The following is a 13,758-nucleotide window of genomic DNA, read 5'->3' as shown; positions in this document are numbered from 1 at the left end:
TATAGATTTCCAAAATGCAAAATTGGTTATATCATGCATTTACCATATTGTTAAATGAGCTTTTAGATATTTACATGAATTTTTGAATAAAGGTAAATGTATAGAGAACATTACATTTGTACTAAGCATATTTATATTGAACAGAATTATCTGCAAATTATAATCAAGTTACACTACAAATTTCATTTATTGTTTCAATACTGTAGTGTGAAGTAGGACAAAGCAGCCATCCAAGAATATCTAACATATTTACTGGAAAGGAATATGGAAACCTCAAATCACCTTTATTCATTTCATTTACCTTACGAAAAAGGAAAGGCTCTTCATTGTATTGGGGATTTAGACCATTGCCTGGTATCATACGTGTTCTGAATTCTTTTCTGATGGTGTCTGTGGGTAGACCGTACATATCCACTTCCACATAAGTACCAACTTTCTTATCTGACAAGAACTGACCAGCAATAACCTGAAAAGATTTGTAGAAGATTTATGACTTGGAGGTACACTACAAAATTTAGTATTTCCTAAGCTTTTGTGCATTTGGGAAGTAGAGATGACCTGATACTTCTAAGTGAAAATTTGATACATTTGTGTTAAACATGATAATTTCTTTAACATAGTCAGCGAATTTTGACAGCATAGAATTACAAGAAAATAAAAAAAGCACCATTCAGAAGAAAATAAACATTATAAGAGATATAAAATTGTGATTCAGGAAGTAAATTTTACGACAGGGGAAACTTAATATGGCAAAACATGATAGCTCCAAGATACCTAAACAGGAAAAGAGATTTAGTAAGTAAATACTGTATCATACATACCGACACAGCAACCTGAGCGGCAATCACACCATCTACAGGAGACTCAGCAAATGGATCAAATGTCTTATCTGTTCGTCTCATGAAATCTGGTTTGAGAAGATAACCACAATTTCCATTGTATTCAAACTTTCCCTGGTTTAACTGCATGGGAAGGTCAGGTGTTTGAAAGTTTAAGGACACCATTTGACAACCAGCATTCCAGAATACCTGAGTAAAATAAAAAAAAAATGTGGTATACTGACAATTTAAATGTAGATTTAAAAATGTATAATCTGCTACAAAACAAGTATTATATAAGAAATTGAAGGTCAGGTGTTTGAAAGTTTAAGGACACCATTTGACAACCAGCATTCCAGAATACCTGAGTAAAATAAAAAAAAAATGTGGTATACTGACAATTTAAATGTAGATTTAAAAATGTATAATCTGCTACAAAACAAGTATTATATAAGAAATTAGTTGCTAGATGCCTGTTTATAGTCTAATATACAGCATTTATACAAATATGTATATTTGTAATGAACATGCACCTTGGAAGATTAATTTAGTAGTATTTTTAATTTGGAAGTTACACAAGAAAGTATTTGCTCACATTCCCAAAGATACTCTAAGATTTTTAATGCTTTTTCACATGACATGAATACATGAAACCCTGAATACTGAAGGAAGAACACATTACATAGTATTGGAATTATTCCATCAGTTTAACCATAAGCTACAATGATTATGCATATCTCAGAAAATGCTATAGTTCTAGTGCCTGTGAAAAAAATTTTAATGTTTGAAATTTAACATTTCATTCAATCTTTATCAGTCACCTTGATCCTGAAAACACTGAAGCAATTAAATATGTAGCTGGTAAATGGGGTTACTGCTATACTGAAACTTTACAACATACAGTATTCTGAAATCTGGACCTTCAAACTCCTGAAATATCACTTTAATAATGTTCAAAACCATACGTAAAGTAAATTGATTAAGGGGTCCCTAGTGTTTTTAATTTTAAATTATTGGCTCATTAGGAAATTATAATTTTTTTTTTTCATTTAGAAAAGAGTAATCATTCTGTAATTTTGAATTAACCTATGTTTTCACTGAATTTGTTGTAATAACCTTAATGAATAATTAACTAGTATTACATTTTAAAGATAACTTTTCATCAGCACTTACTTGTGGCATGTAGTTGGAGGAGTCAACCCTTGCACCTTTAGGGTAAATTCGGGACATCTGGCGTTTGTTGTAGTTTACAAATTCTATAGCCTGAGTCTTGAGGTAGCCTAAGCCCATGGTCTCCGAGAATGAGGACATGTTGTGATGGACATTCTTTTCTGTGAGGGAACAATAGATAATGGAGCATTCAGAGCTTGGCTTGGAATAATAACCATCACAGTTTAACAAATAAGATTAAAGAGATTTTATTTACTGTATTCAAGGAGGACGCTTAGAGAAAAAAAATTTAAAGTGTAAAATTAGAGCAATAAATAAAAATATTTGCTATTAAAGCTTAAATTGAGAATTCAGAGAATTTCTAAAGATACAGGTTCTTTTATGCTTTGAGTTTAGAAGCCAACATATTCTTGTTAACATAATGCAAACATTTCTGACATTACTGTAATATGAGGAACTAAAACTTTAAAAACTTTCATATTTATAGTCTTCTACCAAATATTTACTAGCCAGGTATTAAAATATAAATCTTAAAATACAAATGCCAATGCCAGGGAGAGGAGGAAGTCAGTGTTGTCATGTAGCCAATTTTTAATAAAACCATTGCATACAATTTCACGTGCAGTGCTAGGCTTGAGTAAATTACTACTACAGTACTGAAACTCGACATTTCTAATAATTTGTGCCTAGATTTTGGTAACAATATTTTTCTACTCTTGCGTTTGCCCAAGTTTTAATAAAATAGTAAATATTTGCCATGTGCAGGTAAGAGTAATAATACAAGGATTTATATCATAACTTAATAATTAAACACAAGTTTTCTTTATAAGGCCCTTCACACATACAGGGTTTGATGAAACAATCCAGAATTTATTATATTTACTCTGGAAAAGGAAATATGATAAAGAGAATTCCTAAGGTACTTCAGTTTATTTGTACATTTCACTAACTTGAAATAAGAGGATTTCTATATTATTGTAATTAATAAAAGCATCGAAACAGATGAACTGAAAACTGTCTATGAGGGACTGACTAGTGGCAGTGTTAACTGCATAACAGGAGGTGGTCAAAAATATTTTACCACATGCTAGAGGCACAAAGAATGACAGACTTTCCATTTCAATTTACTATTTGTCCCTTCAGAAATACAAACATTGCATTTTATGTAGGAGTAGTGTATCCTTCAGCGGGAGCTGGGGAGATAGCCAGTGAACTTGGGAACAAGGTTGTTAACCGAGGATTATGGAAGGTGAGTGGGGGAATATTCTTCACTCGCCTTCTGTCACCAAGCACTTTCTCTTCAGTCTTGAAGTGTACAGTAGACGTCTTGCTACCCTCTCTCTTTCTCTTAATGTCGTTGAATGTTGTCCGGACGAGTATTTGGCTAACTGTGTGTTTTTGGCTGTTTGTCTGCAGTTTGTTTTTACATTTTGTATATCACAGAGAACAACAAGGTCAGAGGTGTTACAAGGGACATGGGCAGTCTTGCAGGCCTCTGAGGATCCGATGGGCCTGGGCAGTCCTTCTGCTCCAGAACCTCAGAGGGCTGGGTTGGAGCAGTATTTCCAAGATATTATCACACTCATTCTTGAGTGGATTAATCTTGGGGAGGTTTTCATGGCGCTACATCTAGCTCCAATCTTCCTGATTGAGCTTACTCTTTGGTGTCCTCCAGAAGCAAGGCCATCAGTCAGGTTGCAATAGTCCCAGCTTGCTTGTGGTGTCTTGGGCCAAGTAGTTCCATCTTGCCCAGCAGATCTAGCAAGCTCCTTTCCCCACCCTTTAAGCACCAAAGGAGGTACTAGGTCCTGGAGGACACAGAGACTACTATTTCAGTTGTGGACTTCCGTCAGTCTGTGAGCTGACAAATGACCTTCCGGTGGAGAAACCCCACCAAGAAGGACATATTACCAAGCCCGGGCCATGGAATCCATTATCTATTTCCCTCCAGTTTGTCTCGTGGTTTGACCTTTGGTTGAATACACTGGCAGACTTTGAAGTGACAGGCCTGTCTCATCGTAGGATGAGAGGACGAAATTCTGGAGGTTACTGGTGCAGTGTGCCAACCTTTGGGCTAACCTCATTCTCAGAAGGAGGGACAAGGTTTATCCATCTTCTCTGGACAAGTGTCTTACTCAGTGACACTTTGGTGTCTGGATCTCTGTTACTCTTTTCCAAGGGTAGTGTGGAAGCAGTGGAAAAGAGAAAATCAATGTCCTGAGATACTCTAAATTGCCATGCGATGTCTTTCTGTTTCAGACTGGTGGCAGCCCCATTGGTGTTTACCCAAGTTTTACCTTTGTTTAGGCTTGAGCCTACTTGAAGGGTATACACTTGCTGCAGTACCTGGATGACTGGTTAGACTTGGTGTCCTCTGAGACGTATTTGCTCAAGGACAGAGACCACCTACTCTCATTTCACCAAGAGTTGGGGATTGCGGTAAACTGACATTCCTCCCATCATGCTCTTGCATGAGCGTATTCAGGCAGATAATAATAGAACAAGCTTGGCTTTAGCAAGTGTCCTCAGCTACCTGTCATCATCTGAGAAACTCATTTCACAAGGGCAGATCCACCTATGCTCAATCCTGTAGCAGCTGAAGCAGTGCTGGTTAACTACACATAACCTCCTCTCTCAACTCATAACCTTTAGTCAAGAGATCAGGGAAGCTATGGCGTGGTGGCTGGATGATGGGAACCTCTTAGCAGGAGGTCCTCTGAACTCTCCTTCTCCTGAAATACACCTGCATATAGATGCATCAAAGAAGGGCAGGGACTCACACCTGTAAGGTTCATTTGTTTCAGGAAGCACCTTATATGCACATCAGTATATTCTAGAAATTCAGGAAACACTGCTACCCCTGCAAGCATTCCAGGAACTGTTGATAGGTCATTCAGTTGTGCTGATGAGCAACAACAAAACCATATTGGTGTATGTCAACATGCAAGAAGGGATGGTCTCTCTCCCACTCCCCACTGCAGATGCATGATTGGGCGGTTTGCCATGTACTTCTAAATCCCAGGGCAGTGATGGAAGACACATTCCAACACCCCTGAGACAATCCTGGCACTTACACCTTTCTGCCATTCAACCTGAGTCATCAGGTGATCAAGAGAATGCTGAATACAAAGTCTCAAGATGACCCTACTTGCTCCCGTTGGGCTCAAGCCAACTGGTATGCAAGTTGGCTGACTCTCTTGATTGAAGTACTGAGAGGAATTCCCTGTGACCCACTCTTCTTTGCCAGCCACACATTCAAAGGTACCACAAGGCAGTCCACTCCCCTCAGTTATCTAGCGTATCCTGTGAGAGAAAAGCTTTTTGCACAGGATTGTGAGAGAGGTGTCTAGGTATCCCTGTTGTTCATCTGTGAATGTGTACTAAGGAAAGCAGGCAATCTTTTGTGACTGGTGTTGCAGAAGGGGTATCTCTCCAATTGGAGCATCTGTTTAGCAGGTTGCAGATTTCTGGATTCACCTTTGTTGAGACAAGCTCCTCTCAGGTTTTTAGAGTAAAGGGCCTGGATCTCTCCTCTTGGTGGAGCTATCCATGCTCATGAGGGAGTGACAAGGACTCCATAACCTAGTCTGTCACTAAGAGGAATGGGGGTCTCTCTCATTCTCTCTCTCTTTCATTCCCGAGTTCATGGGGGAAAACTCAGAATCTATCTGTTCCTGAAAAGAAATTCAAAAATCTTTTTACCTCCGCTCTCTGAGATTTGACTGGTGGTGACCCTTACAACATGCTTTTATGCCTGGTACAAACCCTAAGATACTGCCTGATAAGGACCCAAGCTCTTTGTCCAGAGTGTTGGCACCTCTTCAGTAGTACAGGCAAGCATAAGAGTGGGGTGTCTAGAAACACCCTTTCTGGCTTTGTAAGGTTATCAAAAGAGCCTTTGCCTTCTCTCAGGAGGATGTCATCCACCTTACTTGTGTGAGGCCACAAAGTCAGGTCCCTGGAAACCCTCTTGAGACCTGTTGTAGCTGCTCAACAAGTTGTCTAGGTACACAGCTCCATTCAGACAGACAAGTATCTTGCCCGAGGGACTTTTGCTTAGCATAAGAATAGGGGGTGTGAATGAAGAGTGGCTGGACTCTTCTTCCATTTCTCCTTCCTGGGGCTGCATCTAGGCTGAAGTATCAGCTGGGATTGGACTACATACAGGCAACTACACTTCGTGCACCCAATCTTAGAGAAATTACTTTGAGATGAATCTTCCTCTGGTCTTCCCTGTCACAGGGAAGAGCTTTATTCTGAACCCATCAGTCTGTGTTAGCCAGAATTAGCTACCTTCTGACTTGTATTCCCTCGTGGGGAAATTACTTGGTTCCTGAAACTTTCCTTTCTTGAGTGAGGCTCTATATCCTCACTCAAGCCCATAGCCCTACTGATCTGTCATCTTTATGCTAGACTGAGGAGGAGGTTATGGGAGTCACTGAGTGAGATTCAACACGAGTCAGTTGTCAGAGGAAACCTCCCACCTAAGGAGTGAGTCTCCTATACAAAAGGCAATGGTTTGTATTTCCAAAGCAACAAATATCTAATTTTAAGGCAACCTGTATTTTCCCAACATATTCAAACCAAAGCCTTTTATTACAGTTCCCACGTCAACCACCCAACTCTGCCTAATTGGTCGAAGGGAAAAGTGCCTGATGATGGTAGGTGAGTGTGGGTGTTCCCCAATTTACCCCCAAAAACCATCAGCTAACGACCTTGTTACAAAGCTACAACAACCATCTCCTCAGCTTGCACTGAAGGATACTCCTATATAAAAGGCTCTTCCTTGTATACCTATAAAAATACAAATTACTTTAAAATTTGATATTTTCATTCATCTTGTAAAAATCACCACATCGGCGCCAGGATAGTGTTTCGCGGCGCCATTAATTAAGTCTCCGCTGAGCTTGTTTTCTTTGGTGACTTCCCGTTTTCTTCAAGCTCAATTAGTCACGCCTAAAACGTGCCAGGTCACGATTTTAATCATTTTACTTTATGCGTATTTATACAAATGTCACACATTGTGTATCACATGTTTCTTCATTCACAGGCATCAAGACTGTATCCATATTGTAGCTCTGTATGTTTTGTATTGTAATTTGTACTCGTTCACTGTATATTATTGTTTATTGTTTCGACCTCAGGTCACAGTCAATTCCATTGTCTCTCGCGGGCCGGCGTCAGTCGGCCGCTATATAAGCTGCCTGGATCTGTAATAAAGTAGCAGTAACTTTTACCTGCTCGTTTCTTTGACACCTTACAATCTCAATAATGATAAACTTTTAGGAAGTATTCAGGTTAGGGGCAACATTTGGTGAAATATATTTGTGAATGAGACTATACTAGCATTTAATAATAAAGACATGGCTAATGAAATATGTCTTTTGTATTTGCAACTGCTTTACTTTGCTTCCTTTACTGAAATCATCTAATCCTCCCAATGGAAAAACGCAAGAAGCTTTTAAAGAAGTTTACAGTGATCTTGTCTAACCATTTGTCTCATGCCAAAAAAGTAACTTTTTTTTGGTTTCACCCTCCAGTTTGAAGAAGACTTGCAGTCAACTGTTGAAAGGGACTTGAATGTAACTTAATGGCATGTTCCTGTTAAACAAACATTTAATTTTGTTTAGTAGTTTTCTACTTATACAAGATACAGTTTCTATGTGAAGCAAACATTTAATTTGCTTTGTATTTAAACAAGATGCAACCCTGTTTTACAAAATACAAGTACCATTTGGGAGGGAAGTAACTGACTACTGGTCCCCTTACCATGAAGAATGAATACCAACACCATTTGAGAGGGAATTAATTGACTAACGAGCCCCTCACCAGGAAGAATGAACTTCCAAATGTTACCTCATCTTTTTTTCGATAAACAAAATAAATTCAAAATAGATCCTTAGCTTCTACATGGTTTATGTTCTGTAAACACCTCTGCTAAGGCATACAAGATTATATATGTATGAGATCAAGCAGTCTTGATGCTCATTTGAGGTATATCTGGTTTGCATCAATAATACAAATGAAAATTTAAAGGCCAAGTGACAGACAGTACGATACAATTTATCCAGCTACCACAGATCCTATTAAGGACTGAGGTACTTTTAACTGCCCCTTATACACAGGCAGCACTGAATTTACTCTCAAATCACCTTTATGCTTCAGCAATAACTTCTCACAATCCAAAGGGAAATACTTATACTGTAGTATTTCTTGAAATAGTGGCAATTGGAAGTCTGGCTGTTATAAACAGCAGAGTTTGAAAAAGGCGGAATAGAGAAGATGGTCTCCATTTTATGGCATGAGGTTTAGCACTAAAATATGGTTTAAAGTAAATTTAAATTAATCTACCATAATGTCGGAATTGTTAGAAAGAAATCTGAATGGAATACAGAAATATTTTGTTAAAAGCAGTTTCAAGGAGGCGTCTTTGATTGGTTTAGAAGCATTCAAATGGCTGTGGGGAATGTTAATGCAAATTCACACTTCAGAGATTTAAACGACAGATTTTTCCTTCAGATCTCTTAAGCTAATCTGTGAGCTATGCAGAGGTTGGGGCCACACGGCAACAAAACCTGAGAGACCTGACTTTTCTTTTACTTGTTGATGGGCATAAAGTTTCCTCACCTAAGTTTGGAAAATGAAGATATCAAGGTCAATGTGGATGATTGTGATAAGCATTGTAAATAACCTATGTTGATTTTTGTATGCTTTTTGTATATATTTTAAGCAATTTTTTCTATGAGCAGTTGTCTGCAAAAAAACTCTTCATGCAGAAGACACTACATAATTGCTGACCACAGTTATTAAGCACCCGGAGATTCTGAATGATAAAAATATGGGCACCACACCTGCTAGGGCCACCAAAGTGCCACTCAAGTCAACTTTAAGTTTAAGACTACCATCTTATTTATCAGTTTTCTCATATACCAGAGGGAATGGAAGGTTTAACCTCTCACTCTACATCAGGAAAATCTGAATGCACCTGCCTTTCATTATTATTATTATTATTATTATTATTATTATTATTATTAATCAGAAGATAAACGCTATTCATATGAAACAAGCCTATGGGGGCCATTAACTTGAAATTCAAGCTACCAAATAGCAGAAAGTAATAAGAAATACAGAAAAAAGATAGTTACTAGAAAAAATAAATTAAATAAATAAATAAATGGATAAAACTGTAAATATAAATGATTAAAGTACAAGGAGAACTGTTTCAGGGTAGTAATGCATTGTTTCTTTGCTTGACCCTATGAGATTCAAATTGAAGAACATCCTCTGGGAGACTGTTCCACAGTCCAGCGATGTGAGGAATAAAAGACCTCTGGAACTGAGAAGTGTGACAGCGAGGCACATTTACTGCATGTAAGTGCTGTTTTCCAGCAAATCTGGTCACTCTTGGCAGGAAGAGAGGATCAGGGATCAGTTGTGAAAGTGAAAGTTATCAGGTAAAAAACAATTTATGAAAAATTGACAAACAGAGACTGTCAGTCGATAGTCCAAGTTATAGCTGATAATGTTAGGAAACAGAAACTCACTACTGTGAACCACTCCATCTAAAACACTCCATCTAAAAGAGATAAATCTGTGGAAAAAAGTACATATCCACACTGGAGAACAATATTCTAGTAAAGGAAGGACAAATGACCCAAAACAGGTTACGCTGATTTCATCATTGTTATAAATATACAGAGCTTTATGTACAATGCCTAACCTCTTTGTGGTATTTGCTGACGTTTGCTTTGGATGTGTCCCAAAAGTTACACCAAGTATAGTCAAAGCTTCAGAATCCTTCAAGAGCAGACACCCATCCTTTTGAAGGGTAGGATGAGGTGGGAAATCAGTACGAGATCTATTAATCAAAAGTAATTTCAATTTACTGGAGTTCAGCCTCATACCCCATCAACTACACCATTCACTAATCTACCTCCATGTCACGATTGAGACTAAGGGCAGCTTCATTTCTAATAAGTGGACAAAAAGTGCTGGATCATTGGCATACTGAACAATCTTATTTTCTAGGCCAACAACCATATCATTTGTATCAACTAAAAGTAACAGACAGCCAAGAACATTACATTGTGGAACTCCAGATACAATAGGTCTTGGTTTGCTAAAGATCTCATCAACAGCAACTTGCTGCTCCTTATATTTTTACAAAATAAAAAGCAGCACTGAAATCCGTCTGAGTTATTCTACACTCAAAACCCTTATATAGGTTCTCTTGCAAATGGCACGTCAAATCTAAAAGAGCATTGCAAGTACCTGACTGCTTCCTATATGTGTATTGACTATTAGCTAACAATCCTTTGGATTTCACATACTTGTACAATGGAGAATATAAATTGGCCTGTAGTTATTGCAGCCTGCAGATATGCCACTCTTTAGAACAGGCACTGTATTAGTAAGCTTGTGCTTGTGAGCAAAGATATTAAGTCAAAATGAAAATCTATAGAATCTGCTAATCGTGGGAGACAAAACACAAAACTTTTTAAAAAATGGGAAGAAACCCTCAAGCTCTTCTCTGTCCCAGCTGTCAAAAATTTTTATTAACATCCCTAGAGCAAAATACAAAAATTGTAAGATTAGGTTCAGGATGACAAGCATCAGGGAGAGGGGCGTCCCCAGCTGTTGCTTAGTTTCAACAGGTGGGATGAAAGACGAGCCTGACCCAGATAGATGATGCCAGTTTGGTCCACCACAGATGAGGCTGAGTAATTTTTTCAAGTGTTCTCTTTAAATAATTATGATAATTTTAATTTCTGTCAGCTATGTAAATTCTATTAACAGCATGGTGAAACTCGACAAAAATGTAATTTTTATGTGAACGATTTCTACTCCATGTGTTGACTTTGGTCTGTTTGTCATGGTAAGTTTGTCTACATGTATCATCAAATCAGGGCTAGTCATTTATCCTAATCTTGATGGCCTTTTTAGGGACACACCTTACTAAAACAGCCATCAGTATTTCATTCAAATTCCTCATGGAGTTTGGATCAGATATAGCATCTGAAATATTAAGTGCCTGACAAGCTTCAATAATGCGACCCCAGTTGGCTCTTGAATTCAGTCAGACCGTTTTTCCAATGGTGGTATCTGGAATATACTGACTGACTGATAAGTTCATCTCAATGGCAAAATAGTCAGAGGTACCTACATACTCGCAGACCTTGGACTTAACGATAGCTAGAACATCTGTGAATATGAGATCTAATCTATTACCAGAAATATGCATAGGTTTCTCAGTTGCCTGGACAAAATCAGAGTAGTATACACAGAACTCAAGAGCAGACCAGCCAAGTTAAGTCTAGGAAAGGAAGCTAATGTATTGAGAATTTGATACTGAGAGTCCACTGAAAATGTACACAGAACTCCCTGAAAATTTCATAACACTAATCAAATCATCTGGTATTATGACCAATCTCATGGCAAAACCTTGTTCTCCCAACAAGTATGGCTCATATTACAATGCAAGAAACGACTGCAAATCTTGGAAATAAAGTGAAATCTCCTCTACGCAGTAAAAGAGCTTAATCACCAAGCTGCAAGAGTTCTGTGACATGGTATCTAATGACTGGATGGCTATGCCCAGTGTTTTCAAGTAATCTAACATGATTTCCTAAGTCCTTCCTTATCTGATAGTCCTGAAATGTCTAGACACAAAAATGCACAGGATTCTATAAAATTTACATTTGGAGTTATCTCTATCTCAGACAGACAGCTTGAGACTTATCTGTCTAATGGGTTAGATCCCTAGCCCTTAGCTGATGTGATGTAACATTCGTTACTGCATACGCCAATGAAACAATTTAATAATATCATTTAGCACAGGCTTAAAAAAAACAAAAAAGAGGGAGATTAGAATATAATGTAAGTTCTAGACCACCTCTTGAAGAATGAAGGTAGGAAGAGAATTCCAAAACCAGCCAATGGAAGAAATGACAATTATTGAAATGTGCAATATGGGGAGTGTTGATTTCAAAAGAGTTCTTGGGGATGCAGTTGCTGACAGGCACTACAAAGTCACCTGAGAGGAGACAGAGAAAAATAAAGCCCACAGAAGATGTAAGGATGTGGTCAATATGAAACAAACACAAAACAATAAAAAAACATAAAGGTAATCCCTTGGTTTTCTGGATCTTCATTATCTGGTCATTGACATTATCCGACACACCAAGACCAGGGACCAAGGCTTCAAAGATTTGATATATGTAAATTTCAAAAATTTTGAAAAAAACTGCACTCTGATGGCTGGCAACGCTGCATGGCCTCAAGAAAATGTTGATAACACTGCTTGGGCTGAATGAGAAAGGGTTTTTTGGGGTGGGGAGACCTCAAGAAATTTCTATGGTTGGGTGAGGGGGTGGTCAGGTGGCTTGGTGCCATCAGAGAGGAGGGGCAGTAAGGCAGGGTAGAGGGAGGCTCTGAGGTGTTGTTTTGGAAGGTGGGTGGAGCTGGGGAGTACTTTCTATGGCTGGGAGGGTTTGGGGATGCAGTGTTGGATGGGTGAAGAGGGCTAGGTAGACCTGCCCTGAAAGAGCTTGTTTGGTTTCAAGTTTTTATGTTTATGATATAATAGTTCACATTTTATTAAAGGATTTGCACAGTACACAGAGAGAGAACAATAACCGAGGTATGTTTACGCAAAAGGCTAAGTACAGTAGCACACACACACACACACACACACTTCTCAACTTTTAGTTTTCTGTAAAAGAAGAATTTTTGTGTCGGCTTTGTCTATCCGTCAGCACTTTACTCTGTCCGCACGTTTTTCTGTCTGCACTCTTTCTGTCTGCCCTCAGATCTTAAAAAACTACTGAGGAGGCTAGAGGGCTGCAAATTGGTAAGTTGATCATCCACACTCCAATCATCAAACATACCAAATTGCAGCCCTGTAACCTCGGTAGTTTTTATTTTATTTAAGGTTAAAGCTAGTCATAATCGTGCTCCTGGCAACTATATAGGATAGGCCACCACCGGGCCGTGGTTAAAGTTTCACAGGCCTCGGCTCGTACAGCATTATACCAAGACCACCAAAAGATAGGGCTATTTTCGGTGGCCATGATTATACGCTGTAGCGGCTGTACAGAAAATTTGATTGCGCCGAAGAAACGTCGGCACATTTTTTACTTGTTTATTTGTATATGTTATGCTACAGTATTCTCGTATATATTTTTACTGTATTTTCTCATTTTTTATTCTTTCAAACCAAAAGATAAACACAGTCACGTCCATAGAGTACGAGAGAGAGAGAGAGAGAGAGAGAGAGAGAGAGAGAGAGAGAGATGAAATATCAACAGTGATAAAATATCCTCTTGTGTGGTTAGGATATGTGAGATAATCCTACTTAGAATTAACTGAACCTGTGATGAAATATGGTACAGTAAATCAAGCAATTATAAAAAAAACATGGCAAATGTACGTACGCACTAATTCCACGGCATGGGTAAACTTGCTACAGCCTGTTTAGCTTTGTTTGCCTTATTATGAAATTTGGATTTTAAATATTTTTACAGTGATTAGAGATGGAAAATCAACAATGACAAAATATCCTCTTGTGTACTGCTATAATATGTGTGATAATCATACTTAGAGTCAACCAAACTTTAATGAAATATGGTACAGTAAATCAGATAAAGCAAAATGTATGGCAACACGCACCTACTGTATGTATGCACTCACTCATTTGATGGTGCGTGAACTTCCTGGAGTTTGTTAAGTTTTGTGTTTATTTGTCTATGGTACAGTAATTGATATTTCATTG

The 13,758-nt window shown here is 38.2% G+C and overlaps 1 protein-coding gene across 10 annotated transcripts in view; it reads right to left on the bottom strand.

The window, feature by feature from the left end:
• The window catches only part of norpA (no receptor potential A), a 699,095-nt gene that overhangs the window by 30,327 nt on the left and 655,010 nt on the right, over positions 1–13,758 (bottom strand). For all 10 annotated transcript variants that reach the window (XM_067124206.1, XM_067124212.1, XM_067124215.1 and 7 more), the window contains 3 exons: positions 1,992–2,149; positions 822–1,028; positions 302–466 (listed from right to left, as the gene is read on the bottom strand). In XM_067124206.1, coding sequence (XP_066980307.1) covers positions 302–466; positions 822–1,028; positions 1,992–2,149 — 530 coding nt within the window. The remainder of the gene's footprint in view (positions 1–301; positions 467–821; positions 1,029–1,991; positions 2,150–13,758) is intronic.

Source organism: Macrobrachium rosenbergii, chromosome 22 (genome assembly GCF_040412425.1).
Source record: "Macrobrachium rosenbergii isolate ZJJX-2024 chromosome 22, ASM4041242v1, whole genome shotgun sequence".
NCBI lineage: Eukaryota > Metazoa > Arthropoda > Malacostraca > Decapoda > Palaemonidae > Macrobrachium > Macrobrachium rosenbergii.
Note: the sequence above shows the minus strand (reverse complement) of the source record. Positions and strands in the feature narration are given on the sequence as shown.